Raw genomic sequence first — 15,532 nt, forward strand, 5'->3', positions numbered from 1 at the left:
ATGCTAAATACACAAGACACTGCAGCTTGCTGGAGCATTCGGATTACAACACGGAGTCTGCTCCGATGAGCTCTAATCAGAATGCGTTGGAGCATGTGCTCATAAGCTCTTCACAGCCTCATAAAAATTGGAGCTCATTTCCTGCATAAGCTCAGCTCTGCTCCTTTTTTCATGATTTGGACTGCTATTGGAAATTTAATCCTCAATCCTCATCACATGAAAGATATCAACACAATGCTAGCTTGAGCAAGACAAAACAAAGAATGCTAACCAATCAAAATATCTCTCTCAAGGAATATTTATTTTAGTTTAAATATTCAAATTTGTAATTTCTCAGGCCATAACATGATATAAGCATTTTTTATATTAACTACATTTTATTTTTGGAGTTACTGATGTCTGAGAAGGAGATGATTATGTTATATTAATTTTTAATAAGCATATTGCTGTTTACATCTTAGCATGATGATTAGAACCACTCACACACTACAACAATGGGCAAATATTAAGTAACTAGATAGGAAGAAAACAAATTTCAGCATCAAAAACATTAACTGAATTAACTATATAGATTCGTAAATCTCCCTTAATCTACTTCTACATGATTTACAGAAGATGTATTTGTGCTCTACCATATTTTAGAGAATGATGTGGATAAACAAAATTCTTGCATTATCTTTGCTGAGTGTAACCTCATCCATGTTACAGCAGTGGGTCCAATATCAAACTCGTTTAAAAAAAACTTAGGCAAAAATTAAAGTATCTTTGGGCAAAAAGTACAAGACTACATTTATCTATGCACAGAATAGTCTTCACAAACACTGCACTTTAGGTTCCTGGGACAAGCATATAGTTAGTTCTCAGTCACGTATATACGTTCCAATTATTTTAATGGGAGGCTTGCTTAAGGAAGGAACCTGGAATCAGAACTCTGCTGCAGTTCCTTGTTAGGAGAATGAGTTCAAGACAGTTGGTTTCTGTAAGTTTATGTTGAGGAGTTCAATCTTACCTAACACAGACGTTTATTAAAACTGGTTTTAAAGTCAGTTTAGTTAAAGTGGTATACATTCTTATGCAGATACTCTGAACCTGCTTAAAATGTGGATCAATTAACATGTGGGTTGCATTTACACTACCAATCCAAGCTAAACAAAAATAAACAAGGATTTGAATCAATACTAGACTACCTACACATAAAAGATGCACCAGTCCAAATATATCCATATCAAATTTTTAAAAAATATACAAAAACACAGCTTAATTTAGTTTGTGTACCTACTTGTGTAGACTCGGCCTTAGGTCGCCAGCAGGGTACAAGGCAGTGCAAAATAACTATCCCTGCTCAAAGCGGGCTCAAAATGTCACAATCTACATTCCCCTCAATGTGGGCAGCATTTTACAGCAGTATTTCAAGGTTCATGACAATGGGGAAATCAGGCACATTATTATGATGTTAAAATTTGTGTTAAAAATTTCTTCATCAACACCCCAGCTCATAATTTACACCCAACCTAAAGTAGTCAGTGTAAACCATTTTGTAAGTAATTTTACTCATGTTAGCCATTCATTGTCTTCACTTGGGATTCTTAAATGAGTAAATGTTATTCATGTACAAACCACACGTTTATATTATGACTGTGAAAGGATTAACCCTGCAGGTGTTGCAGTAGAAGCATCTCTCAGAGAGGGATGGGAGTGAGGCTGATGAGAGGACTAGAACCTGCAGAGCCTGGGTGAGCCCCTGCAGTGACAGGTAAGACTGCCCACTGCCCACCCTTTTTTCCAAGGAAAAAACTTTTCTTCTTCATTCTGCTTTACCAAAACAAGGTGAATGTCTTGCTTGGGCATGTGTGGTATGCAAATAAACATGGGAAATTCCAAAGAGATCGTTTGGTTAATGCCCAAAGTATACACTTGGACAGGTGAAATTTTATGGTAAACAGAGACCCAGAAACTCACCTCATTATGAAACCAAGGTAACATTCTTTTAAAATTATCTAAAGAAAGCCTACTTTATGTTTCCTTTAGTGTCTGTTTTTCCTCCCTGTTTGACTTTCCTATTATCTGTGAGCACCTGTGCACAACTACATTTTCTTATTCTTCTTCCATATAACTATGTAATCACTGGTAGCACAGTGGAAGGAAAACTTTTACTGCTGCATTTGTGTTTGGAGCATTTATGACTCCATGATGCCCTCAGGAATTTCAGGTCATATTTCCAATACTGTCTGCTGGGAGACTGATGTAGTAGCAGTATGGAACAGAAAAAATTTCCTTTTCACTGCTCCACTTCATACTGTCTATCCTGGCATGCTAACTAGGTACACAAGGCCTAAAGTAGTCACCATAGTACAGTATATTTTAAGGAATGATTCAAATGATTTATAGTTCCTTTTAATAGCTACCAGTGTGTATATTCATGTGTTTGAATCTCTCTCATACATGTAGGAGAGAGGTTTGAATCTCCTTAAGCAAACCCTTTTACAGCTTATTTTGCATAGAACTAATGGATTCTGGAAAGTGTCTTTCTTCCTCTTGACTAGGTGGTGGCTTCAATGAGGGATCTGAAGCACACAGATATAAACTGGAAAGAAATGATAGAGGACCCCACAGAGCTGGGATCTGTTTCCATGTGAAAAGGATGGGAGAGAAAAAACACTTGTTAATTATAACTTAACTCTGGCTAATTATTGTATTTAATAACTTCAGTTTTAATTGCACAACTATGAATGATTAAACCACCATTTGATGAATGATCACAACTTTAACAAGCAAATATTTACTTACTGTCCACTACTTAGCTTTTCTCTGATGGTAGAGAAGTCCATAGGCTTTTTAATAACCTTCTTATAACCAGGAACAAGTTTCAAGTTTACAGGAAGTAAAAAAGGCCATGCATCTTCATGAGTTTCCAATTCAGACAGTATCATGCTAAATAGAACAAAGTTTAAAACAAATATTTCAAGCTGTTTCCCCCTAATAAATACTCTTCACCATTTTATACAAGCATATTGTCTCATCAATCTTTCCTCCTTTGAGGGAGGACAGTGTTTTGTGTAAAGTACTGAAGACAAATGTCAACAGTCATATTTATTGCTCCCAATTTATTATTTAGATATCTCTAAGCAAATTCTTGAGGAAGAAATTCAAAATTATTCAAACACAAGAAAAAAACTTCACCCCTTTAAATCTTTTGCAATACAGACCTTAACATACTACACTAAAAGAAAATTTACACCAACTCTCTTTAAACCAATCTACAAGCTAAATTATACTACTTTTAAGGGAGGACCATACCAGTGAAGGGATATGGTGTATTCCTATGAGGCACCTTCTGTTGTCAGGTATGATACATCTTGAAGACATGTTGGGCATGAACAGCCGTATTTACTATAGTTTAAAAAGTTTATGCAGCACTCTTCTCACTGTTTTCCTTTCAGCTCTTTCTAGCATGCAGGAAATCAGAGGGTAGTTCAGGGTCACACCCCACCCAGGGGTGCCCATAAGGGGCCAAGCATCAATACTCCCACCACACATACATTGGTGGTTCCAGTATTCGCTGCCAAATTATTACTGGGTTTTTTTGTTCATGTGCTATAGGCACTCGGCTTTTTTTCCCCTTCCTTCCCTCCCATTACTGTACTGGAGCAGATGCTATTTGGCTTACCCAAATTTAGCATTTATCACTATATAAGCAGACAGGTGGACAGACAATACCTGCATAAAGCCAGGTCCTTGGATTCATCCCTTTTAGGTTTCTTAATAGGAGTGAAACTTTCTTGTTTTAATTGGTTAACAGAAATATTTTCATCCATTTTTCTCTTTTTGGGGTCTGCCTTTCCTCTTTTTAAGGAGCTGCTGGTAGTTGCAGAGTCTTCATCCTCTGTATCTCCTGTTAAAGATAACTTCCTGCCTCTCTTTTGTTCATTACTTTTTTTCCCTTTGATTTGAAGTTTTTTTATTTTTAGGGTTTGACCACTTGCCTAAAAGAGAGGTGATTCAAATAAATAACAAAACCGAGAGACAACACAACAGTTGTTATTTTTGGTAAATATCAGAAAACAAGTAAATGTCTTACATACTATTATCAAACAAATCATTGCATTTATTATGAAAGAGAAAAGGTGGACTGTTTACTTCCTGTTACTCCCTAAAGCCAGAAGACTGAAACAAATCCAGAAATCATATAAAAATCTGTAAGTCAATATTTTGAAAAAATAACTAGTGACTTTGTGTTTCCAACTTGAGACACTATAAAACAGTCTGATTTCCAGAAGGTTTTGAGCAACCAGGCTCTAAGAAACTGGCTGTTTTATGGTTTCTGAAGCTGAACATCCCAAAAAGTGAAAAAAAAAAAAATCACCACCAGTTTCTTTGGGGGAAAAATATCAAAAAACTGTCCACAAACTTTGTTCAAGGTTCCACTGGAGGACATAAAAATTCAGAAATGTCTGAAACAATCTCACTTCTCTCCATCTTGAAGCAATAATGAAAAAAAATAGCAAAATAGCATAAATAAAGAGAACTTTAATGGCAATTGTGGGAAACAGCAATGTGGCAAGATGAGGATGAGAAGAGCACATGACAGTGGGTACTATTCTTACAACTTCTCTTCTGAGTTGAGGAAGAGTAAAGACCATGCTAATTACATTTGACGCTGACAGTAAGTTATGAGTTGTAAATGAGTGGGAACAAATAAAAGAAGAAACCAAAAGAAATTACAAGTACAAGCTGAAGAAACATAAGATTAAATTTGGGAAAATGTGAGATCTGAATATATCTGGATTGAAATAGACTAAAATATATATAACCAATTGAAATGAAAACCTTAGGGAACAGCAAAGCTGAAAAAGCCATAAGCATAGTAACAGACAAGAAATTTGATATGAATTTTTTGCTGCATGAACAGTCAATGTGCTTTTACAATTTATTTTTAAAAAGACATCAGGTTAAAAGACTGGGGAATTAAAGATTTCCTCCTATAAAGGACTTTGTAAACATAATTAGAGTACTATATTCATTTGAAGCCATTATGGCTGCTGACAGACGTGAAACAAACAAACAAACCTGCTCTTTACCGGAAGAAGCAGCGTATTCAGTTTTTACTCGGCTCTGAAACATCTGAGTTTGGGTTAGATTGGGTACTTCAGTGGGGCTTTCTGGCGCTTTTATCTAAAGCTGTTCAATTAGCTATTACATAAAGTGCCAAAAAAGCCCCACTATAAAGCGCCCGATCTATACAGATGTTGGAAAGGTAGGTCCAACTAACGAGATGCCTCTTCCAAGCATCCATTGGGCTTGGCACAGGAGCACACCGAGTTTAAAGTGTAATTTTTCTTTTTTTTCCAAGTCTGCAAGCAACCTATGTTACTAGATCGATATTGAAAACTAGAGAAGGTTTAAAAGAAAAGCCATGAGAACAGAAAGACTATTTTAATTTTTTTTTTAAATAATTAAAAGAGCTACATAAGTATGATGTCTGTAACTTATGTTCTCCTGTAGTGGTGTTGTAGGTAAGTACATGAATGATGTGAACAAAATGGAGGAAGAGAGTATTTAGAATAACATAGACATATCTGGGGACAATGGGTTGAAAACAAAAAACAGAATATTTAAGATGAAAGCTAACTAAAGCTTAAAGGCAGGAAGATTTATTGGGCTCTGAAACAGTGTGCTAAAAAAGGAGGGATCTCTGAGATTTTACAGTGGACTGGGCAAAACACCAGAGAAAAGAGGAACAAGACAGTCTACAATAAAGAAAAATGCTGGAAGGGAGACAGCTAGAGGATTTTTTTCCATCTCTACTTTCCAATTCTATCTGTTTCATTCTTGATTAAAGACTAAGAAATCCTCAGTTTCAATTCCAGACGCATGAGAATAGAAAAGAAACTAACAATTTAGCAGATTAATAGCAGCAAAATGGTAACTAAACATAAGGAGTAATTCAAAAGTTATTCACACAAACTGGAAGGGATGAGATAAATATGTCTGCATCTTACTGACTTTCAAAGATCAATCTAACTACAAGTCTGAAATCTGCATTGAAAATACCAGAGTCTTTCAAGGAGAAGAAAGATGATGTGAAACTAGACAATGCAAGTTGCTAGTCATTTAAAAAAAATTGAAATTTTCTAAATTTCTGCAACCCAACTACATTCCATCTAACAAGTTATGAGCTGAAGAACATTCTAATGAATATGGAAAATGACAGAAGACTGACCCCTAGCACTAACCTTGTTGACTTGAACAAGATATTTAAAAAACAAAATTACAATGAACATCATTAACAGACTGCTGAAACATTTGGCTCCAATTAAGTTGGGATGGCTGAAATATTTGGATGAGCTATCCCAGATGGACTAGATAAATTAATTATATGGAAGAAGAATACTGTAAGCAAATTTCCTTTGCTTTGAAACAGAATGACAAAGATAAACAACTATAAACTTATCCTATTACCACACAAGTCTCCTTTTTCTGTCCCAAGTTTAGGGAAATATCCTCATGTCACATTTATACTTGTGTAGGCATGGTGACTTAGTCATTACCACTGTGTGCTCATTCAGTTTAGGGGTCTGGAAATGGACTGAATGTCTTCACACAAAGCCTGACCCCATATGTGCTCCATGCTTCAAAGTCCGTACAGTGCCTAGCAGCTCTCAGGAGCTACTTAACATCTCATGAGGTCAGAAGGTTTATGGTAGTTTTACACAAAAACTATGTGAATGTGTTTGAATTGATATCTCTTAGGAATCATAGGAAAGTAGAGACTGAAGAGCCCCCATGAGGTCATCTAGTCCAGCCCCCTGCTTAAGGAAGGAGCATACCTAATTAAACCAGACTGAAAAAATGGTTGGCATTTCTCAACCCATGGGTTATGTCCCAAAACTGGGTCACAAGAATATATGAAAGGGTCACAAACAATCACCAAAAAATGTGGAAAAATCACAATTTTTTCCTTTAAGGAGACAAATGTGGGAAATGGTGGGTTTCCCTTTGCAGGCTGGCAGAGTTCCAGCCTATGAGGGAGTGCTTGGGGCTGGGGGGAACAGAAGGAGGGTGATCAGGCAGGGGGCACCACACGTGTGTGGCATCCAGAAAGCAACTTCTGCAGGTAAGTCTATAGGACAGGGGGTGGGAGGGAGAGCATAGATGATGCATCAGGGTGCCATGGGGGAGCACAGGCTGGAGCCACCTCCATGGCCCAGCGAGAAGGACCCAGCACAGAAGGGTGGCGCAGAGCAGCAAGATTTGTTGCTGCCAACACTGGCACCTGTGTGGTAGCCATGCAGCCAGCAGTGTGTAGAGTAAAGGACCAGGGGCGCTACGTTGCTGTCACCTCCTCCTGCTGCCTCCATGGCCTGGTTGCCCATCTATGCCAGAGGAGAGGTGAAGAGAAGGCAGTGTGGGCAACCTAAGGGCAGTGGGCACCTAGGCCATGGCCCAATGTATGAGCAGGTTGGGAGTGAGAGGCACCACCAGGGCCGGGGGCTGTTTTCTACTTAAACTATTTACTGGGTCAGGACTGGCCATCAATGTTTACAGATGGGTCCTGGTACAGAAACGACTGAGAACCACTGGATTAGAAAGCCTAGCCAAGGGTCTGTCTAATGTGCTCTTGAAAAGTTTCAAGTATGGAAATTCCATAATTTCTTTAGCCTGTACCTGTTCCAGTGCTTGACCATCCTCATAATCAGAAAGTTCTTCCTAATTTCCAACCAACATTTCCCCTGCTGCAGGTTGAGACCATTGCTTCTTAGTCCTTTCTCCTAAAGTCACAGAGCAAAGCCCATCTCCACCCTTTCTGTACATGCCCTTCCGGTATTTGAAAGCTGTTATCAAATCCCCTCTGCTCCATCTTCTCCACTCCAGACTAAATAACCTTAGTTCTTTCAGCCTTTCCTCATAAGTCGTGCCTCCTATGCCCCTGATCATTTTTGCTGCTGCAAACTGCCCACATTCTTTCGGAAGTGTCGGACCCAAACCTAGACACAGTACTCCAAGTGAGGCTGCACTCACCAGTGCTGAAGAGTGGAAGAACTACTTCCTTTGATTTCAAATAACACTCCTGCTCAGGGATCAGAGTGGGGGCGGGGCCCCACATGGGCCAATTTGCCCCGGGCCCTGCACCCTGCTCAGGTCAGCTCTGCTCCTGTTAATACAACCCAGGATGCTGTTACACTTTTCTTGCAACACTGTTGGCTCATAATATTCTTAGTGTCCACTATAACCCCCAGGTCCTTCTCTGCAGTACTGCAGCCTAGCCATTCATTCCCCAATCTGTATCCGTACACACAATTATTCTGTCCCAAGTGCAGGACTTGGCACTTGTTTTTGCAGACCATCTTTCCAGTCTACCTAGGTCATTCTGGATCTTAGCCCTGCTCTCCAGAGTGTCTGCAACTCCACACAACCTGGTGTTGACTGCAAATTTGCTAAGCATGCACTCAAACCCATCATCTAAATAATTAATGAAGATATTAAACAACACCAGACCAGTCCTCTGAGGAACCTCACTTGATACCTTCTCCCAACTAGACGTTGAGCCATTGATGACACCGCAACACACTACAAGGTAGAGAAACTGTGGAATCTCCATTCTTGGAAGTTTTCAAGAGCAGGTTAGACAGATACTTGGCTGGGATAGTTTTGCCTTGAGCAGGGGGCTTGATCTTGAGAGGCCTTCAAGTTCTACTTTCCTATGATCCTATTGAAAATGACAGAAATGGTGGCAGTATTTGACTACTACATTACTTTTAAAAATATGTGAAGCACTTGATTGTCAACAATTATATTAACGGTGAATGGGTAAAACAACCCTTCATTTTAAAACAAATGTGGATGGTCAGGATACTCATTTAACGACAGAAAAAATATTAAACTTAAAACTGCAAATAAGCACATTTCAAACAAAATAGCTGTAAACCATATCCTTTTATCTCCTGCTAAGACCTGTAATGAAATTCTGTTCTTCTTTTGCAATATTTGAGGATATTTCTAACAGTTCGCTAAACCAGCATAAGATGTGCAGAATAACATCTGTTTTACATGTCTGAGAAGCTGTCACTGGTGGAGAAGCTCAAGAAGGTCAATAGCATTTCAGTCACCTTTAAGGTTAATACTACCTTTGCTATGCAGGCAGGACAAAACCAGTCGCCATCTGGTATTGTAGTGATCTTGGGCCTATGGCAGTACGTATGACAGCCTTTGTCACAACCATCACACAGCAGCAGCAGTTCTTCATTATCTCCCTTACGACATATTTGGCAGTACTACAATACATGAAAAATCACTTTAATTTAACAAAAGTGTTCTTGAATTGTCTGTATGTGTGTATATGTGTATAAATAAATACGGTTATTTCATGTATCATCTTAAACATCTACAGTAACCGCAGCTCTGTGTATGCATTATATATTTTTGTAAATTCTCTCTCTCCAATAATTACTTACAAGGAGCAAGAGAATTGGAGAGTATGGTTGCAATGACTTACATACATTTCACATATAGTGAGGAAATAATCCAAAGGCTAAATGCCACCACTCTCAAAAAGTTCATCTACCTTTAACAATGATGTCTTAGAGCATACAGAGCTGTGGATACTTTTTTACATTTGAACATTTTACATTTGATAACCTCAAAAGCTCCTGACAGCATACAGAGGATTCCCTCTTCACTTATGTCCATGACAGAACTCACAAGCAAAATGATCTTCTTGTCTGTCTTCAGGGCTGAACTCTATGGGCTAAAAAGCATCCTTAGAGGAAGTCCCTCAGCTCTCAAAATTATTCCCCTTTATGGTCTATTTTTTTCCAAGTTTTGCAGTACTGATATGGCAAACTCCACTTGCTTAGTCTAACCTCATGCCTTCACCTGATCTGGTTCATGAGCTAGGAGGGTATTTGTTGTCTGTGTAGAAGGCACGGCTTTATTGGGAATTGATGTTGTATATATCCAAGTAGTAGCTACAGTTACAATTTTTCATTTTATAGAAAATTTTACAGAGAAACTAGTCTAACTGTTATGATGGCAATACCAAAATTACTGGAGGAAATACTCTGCATGAATGTTGATCCTGTTACACAAGAATGGAAGACATGAAAAGTCATAATGAAAGATCTTTAAAATACTTATTGTTTTCTTCCCTTGGAAGGGTTTGCAAATACTGTAGTGCGTGTTAGCTTTCTGTGATTGAAGGTTAGCATCTGGCTTGGAGAAGCATCTAAGCAAAACTGTTTAAAAGTAAGAAGTAGGTCATTAAAAGAAACAACTATTTGGTGGAATGAGCTGCATAAAAAAAGAAGTGCCAAAATAAGATGCAGCATCAATAAAGTCTGAACGTACAACCATCTGAAATTTCCCTTTTGGATATTTTAATTTCTTTTTAAAAATTCATACAGATATTTTAGAAAAATAAAAAAGGGCAGAATCCAAAGGCTAGGCACACCCATGAGAAAAACCTATTAGGCTTTGAGCTGCTCCTAAATTAACCTATTAGCATTTAAACAATTTAAGTAATTATTTAGTTTTCTACAGCCTCTAGTTTTGGTTTGCTTGTATTTCTTTCAGAATTCTTTCTGAATCTACTGCTTTCCAAACAGTGCACCTTTTTGAGGTCTTGGATTAATTCATTAACAACTGGACAAAGAATTAACATCTAGGCACAAATCCTATTCTGCCTACTAAATGTCTAAAGCCTTTATGGCCACATGGCCAAAAAATGTTTTTGCCTCAGGAATGTGATTCTGTTCCACTTATGGAAGCACACAGCATCACCACGCTTTCAATGGGCAGCTCCTGATGCTCTTTATACATTTTAAGCAATGAATATTTAAAGTATAAGGAGCACTGGGAGCTGTCAGAGAAGAGGTTTGAGTCTGAAGCTGCCTTCTTCAGCACTGCCTACCTTGTTGGGTCAGAGACAGAGTCTTTCTTTTAATTCATCTACCCCCTGCTTCAGCTTCAACAGGAGTAAAGGGTGTCCTCTGCCACACCTAGAGCCTTAGTGGTTAGAGGCCACTGTCCTGGGAAGTAGAAGAGCACATGGGAGTCTGCACTACTTGCTGCCCCCTACCCCGAGCTACTCCCTATGGGGGTATCCACCATAATGATGGATCAGGATCCAATGTCTGTATGGCACTAAATGCCTCTTATCTAGCAAAAACTAGGGGCACCTACACGTGCCCTATGCCTGCTCTGACACATACTACTTAGCATATGTTGGAACAAACTTATTAACTGAGTCTGCTGGACTGTGCCAATTAGCATGCTCCAGCAACCTTGGCATCATGTGTATTCAGTCTCCTTGTGCTTCAAAATGGCAGCAGTTGTACTTTAACTAAACTTGTCAAAAAAGGCATCCTATGATCTGGGTCAGGTCCCTGGCACACATTACATCTGAGGTGCACTTACATTAATCGTGTAACTCTGCCACATGTTAAATTTATGGCTTGCTAATACAGCAAATAAACCATAAAGTTACTCCACACATAAGCCACACAAACCTTATTTGTATTATGCCTTAAACTGAATGTGTGGCATGTCAGGGCTGACCCATGACAAATCTCAAAGCTCAGCTGAATGTTGGGATCTGTCATGGGGCAGCCCCAGGGTCCACAACTTAGCTGCACCCTGCTTGATCAGTGGGGTTAAGCTGGGACAGCCCCAAGCTGTGGACCTGGTGCTCCCACCTGATTCCTGGAGACAGACAGGGGAGTGCTGTGAGCCCCACATTCAGAAGCATCTCCCAGATATCAGGCTCGCTGTGACCTAGACCTTTAAAAAGTGGGCACACACAGAAGCAGCAGCTTGGGGGCGAGGAGCTCTTCACTCCCAAGCTGCACACTCCACTTTATAGTACATGGCATGGGCATCTGTGCAGTTAGGAGCTCTCTGCTCTCAAGCTGCACATGAGACTTCACACTGATTTGCCCTAAAGCTTATGTATGACCCACACAGCAAATTAAAAATTTTGTGGACTCCTAACATGAATTTCTCTCTATGCTCGCAGTTGACGCACAGCAAATTGCATGATTTGGGGGATGGAGCATAACATTCTTCAAATCCCAATCTCATAATTACCTTACCATCTGCCACCAGCCTTCAATATTTGAGTATTACTTAGACTTACAACAGACAAATTGGGATCTGGCTCTAAGGCCCCTGACACATACACTTATCTAATCGACTGCTTAACTGCACAGTAAATTTAGACGTGCACATGCAAAGTAATTATCATGCGATAAAAATGGCCATCCAGCCACAAGACTGTCCCTTGTAAATTGCAGAACATTTTTGTAGCTGGTTTTTATCAAGCTCTAATTTGAACATGTGGCATGTCACATCAGGTGACAGGTCTTTTCAGGGTCCTCTGGCATCCCAGGATGCTCCTGCCCTGACCTCACCAGCCACTTATATGCCGATGCTGATAATCAGCTAGTTGTCAGCATCACTACAGGAATGGGCTACGGCACCAAGATGGTGGGAGTCCAGGGTCCTGAATCAGTCCTGGAACTGTCAGCTTCAGCCCCAGACAGCTTAGGGTCCCTCTGGGTCTGGGTTCAATAATAATTGATTGTCAGATCCACCCCAGATAACCCCAAGTCAGGAACCTGCTGGAAGCTGGGGGCAACCCCTGGTTTAGAAGAGAGTTGCCTTCTGCCTGATCTGCAGAATCAGGGTATGGGTACCTCCATAGTGTCAGGATTGGGATGGGAGGAATTTTATGCCCCATCCCAAACACTGTGCTCATGCTATGTATGTTTGGGATGGGACATAAAATTAACCTGGTCCCAAATGCACCACTGTTTAAATGTCTACGAAGGGCCTAAGTGTAATCTCAATTCAACCTGCTTAAATCCCTAAAAAACTGGTAATGCAGATGTTAGGTGGAGTAGATATGTTTCTAAATATTTATAAACATGGCGGGGGGGTTGTTTTTTAAAAAAAGCCAACACATCTTTTAGAAAAGGTTCTGAGTGAATGCATACTGACTACAGCCACTTCAGATTCTTCATTCATTTGGACTATTCTTTTAAAATATGTAATATCTATTATTAAATATTTAACAACATTAAAATATATTTAAAATTAATTCTAATATATAGGTATTTATATTAATTTTTATAGTTTTTATAAAATTGCATTAAATCTCCACTTCAATTTATCTAAGATGAAAGTTGGTAACAAATAGACAAGGAAGTTCCAAAGCAAATTTTCAGAACACAAACATATTTTTGATAAGCTACTAAAAGAGAGGAGAATTGACAGAGTAGTAAGCAGCAAAGGAATTGGAACTCTTGCTCTCTTCAGCTAATGGTTGTCATTGCCGAATCTAAAACAGTAGTTTGATGAATAAAAAGGAAATATTTGAAAATGTTGATTATTTTAGACCAATGGTGCTCAACTTTTTTCCTTAGGCAGTGCTGGATCCATCCACAGCCTGGCTGTGACTCGTGGTCCTGATCTGGCACCTGAGGTAGGCATGGCAAGGCCCCATCCAGTCATGTGGAGGAGGCTGGGGGGCCACCTGGTCCCGATCCATCCCTGCAGGGGAGAGGGGGCATGGTCCAGCTCTGAGCCAGCCCTGTGGGGGATAGAGGGTGTGGCTCGTTCCGCAATCCAGCCCTGCAGGGGGAAGGGGGAAAGGCTTGGCCCCAATTCATCTGGACCAAGGGAAAGGGAACATAGTCCAGCCCTAACCTAGCAGTTTACAGAGAAGGGGGTGTGGCCTAGCTCCACCCTGGCTGTGTGGGGTAAAGGCAGCATGGCGCAGCCTCTACCTGGCTGTGCTGAAGGAGGTGGAATGGGAATTTGGCAGCAGGGGAGGGTGGCTATTTCTCCCCTGCCTCCAAATTTCCCAACCTGTGGGGACCCTCACAGGCCAGATACAATGGCATTGTGGCTGCAGGCCAGAGGTTGAGCATCCATTTTAGACTATTCATTTGCTTTAGTTTTTCCAGTCCAAAGTCTAAACTTATAAAAACAGAAATGGAAAAAATTGAAACTTAAAAAAAAGAAAAGGAAATTCTCTGCATTTAAACTGAACTTAATAAGACTGTTTTTTTAATTATGTATCGACACCTTTTAGACCTCAGCCTTTTTATGGAATATCCAAGTTTCTTGGATAATACCGTGCATGAAACCAATTCAGAAAAAACATCAGTTAGTCTAAAAATCTATCAGGGTCTAAAATTACAACTTAAACCCTTCAGATGGTCTTTTGACTACTCCATTTGTATCCATAAGTCTTTGTTATGAACATACACCCATAAAATGTAGTTTGGAATCTATACAACATCTTTTGATAACCACCTACAATTAAAAAACACATACTGTGGATAGAAAGGAGATACTACTTGCATTATTGCTGCTTCAAAAATGTGAGGAGGGCGCAGTAGCTACATAAATGCTTCAGCCAGTGCCACCAGCAATATAGGGACCCCAGCTTCAGGTAACAACACAGTTGGGAGCTAGCTTTAAACAACAGTTCAACAAGTTGAGGAGGAGCTTTACAAGGTACTATTTCAACAGCAAATATTTAAAACTAAATCATTAGAAGTTCTGCTTTTCAAGCTTAACTTTTCAGAAACTTGAGGTTCAAAGCTTCATGCAAATATTTACACATGCATTTGCATGCCTTCTTTGTATATGCAATTAACACAGCTCTATTTGTTAAATGGGCTCATGTAATGAGGAAATGGATGCTTCAACCCATTTGCTTGTACAGCTGTCCAATTTACATGTGCAGTTGTGGTAAGTGGGCATGCAAAGAAGCCACGCACATTTTGGAGCTTCTCAACTTTCTGAAAAATCACATCCTTAATTAAAATATGTGACATTGAGTCTCCATAAAATTAATGTCACGGATGAGATCAGTAATTTTCAGTAACGTGGTGCCCTCCACCAGAAAGGCACAACAATGCTTATTTTATACCTAAATATTAATTTCAAAGAGTAATTGCTGTCTTAAGTAAAGCAACAAGTAGAAGGGCTTTTCATCATAGGAATTTCATGAGGCTGAATTTGGCAAAAGGGGACCAACTCTTCTGTGATATTTATGTTCATAAGTGCACAAAATACAGTTTAACTGTAGTAAGCTTTACAAGCAGTTAGAAGAGATACATTACTAATCAGAGTAGTTTAAGAGCTTAAAGTGGGAAAAGAGGATACAGCAAATTAGTTTAGTTACAGTATTTTTTAAATAAAGAACACTTACTACTTTCATAATAGATTTTTCCCATGCTATTGATTTCTGTAACTGCTGAATGCACAGAGCTACCTGTGCAGCACTGCGAGCTTCTGACAATGCCCTTCTCCATACCCTTAGCCCTGGAGCAATATCCTCTTCCATTCTGCATTAAAATATAGAAAAATTAAGCAGGTCACATCCGTGTTTGCTGATCTCCAAACGTGGAACAATCATTATCACATTGAAAGCCAAGCAATGACGAAACGTACACAGCCAATAAGTATAAGGTTTAAGCAACTAAATTTGATGTAGTGCACAGACTGTGGCTACGTGCCTCAAAGC

General features: G+C 39.4%; 1 protein-coding gene across 1 annotated transcript in view; it reads right to left on the minus strand.

Moving 5' to 3' along the window:
- Positions 1-15,532, minus strand: part of BAZ2B (bromodomain adjacent to zinc finger domain 2B) — a 202,293-nt gene that overhangs the window by 3,646 nt on the left and 183,115 nt on the right. The window contains exons 32-35 of the mRNA XM_019553838.1: positions 15,218-15,353; positions 9,126-9,272; positions 3,718-3,983; positions 2,788-2,931 (exon numbers count right to left, since the gene is read on the minus strand). Of these exons, the coding sequence (XP_019409383.1) occupies positions 2,788-2,931; positions 3,718-3,983; positions 9,126-9,272; positions 15,218-15,353 (693 nt within the window). The remainder of the gene's footprint in view (positions 1-2,787; positions 2,932-3,717; positions 3,984-9,125; positions 9,273-15,217; positions 15,354-15,532) is intronic.

Source organism: Crocodylus porosus, unplaced genomic scaffold (genome assembly GCF_001723895.1).
Source record: "Crocodylus porosus isolate Cpor-Errol unplaced genomic scaffold, CroPor_comp1, whole genome shotgun sequence".
Taxonomy (NCBI): Eukaryota; Metazoa; Chordata; order Crocodylia; family Crocodylidae; genus Crocodylus; species Crocodylus porosus.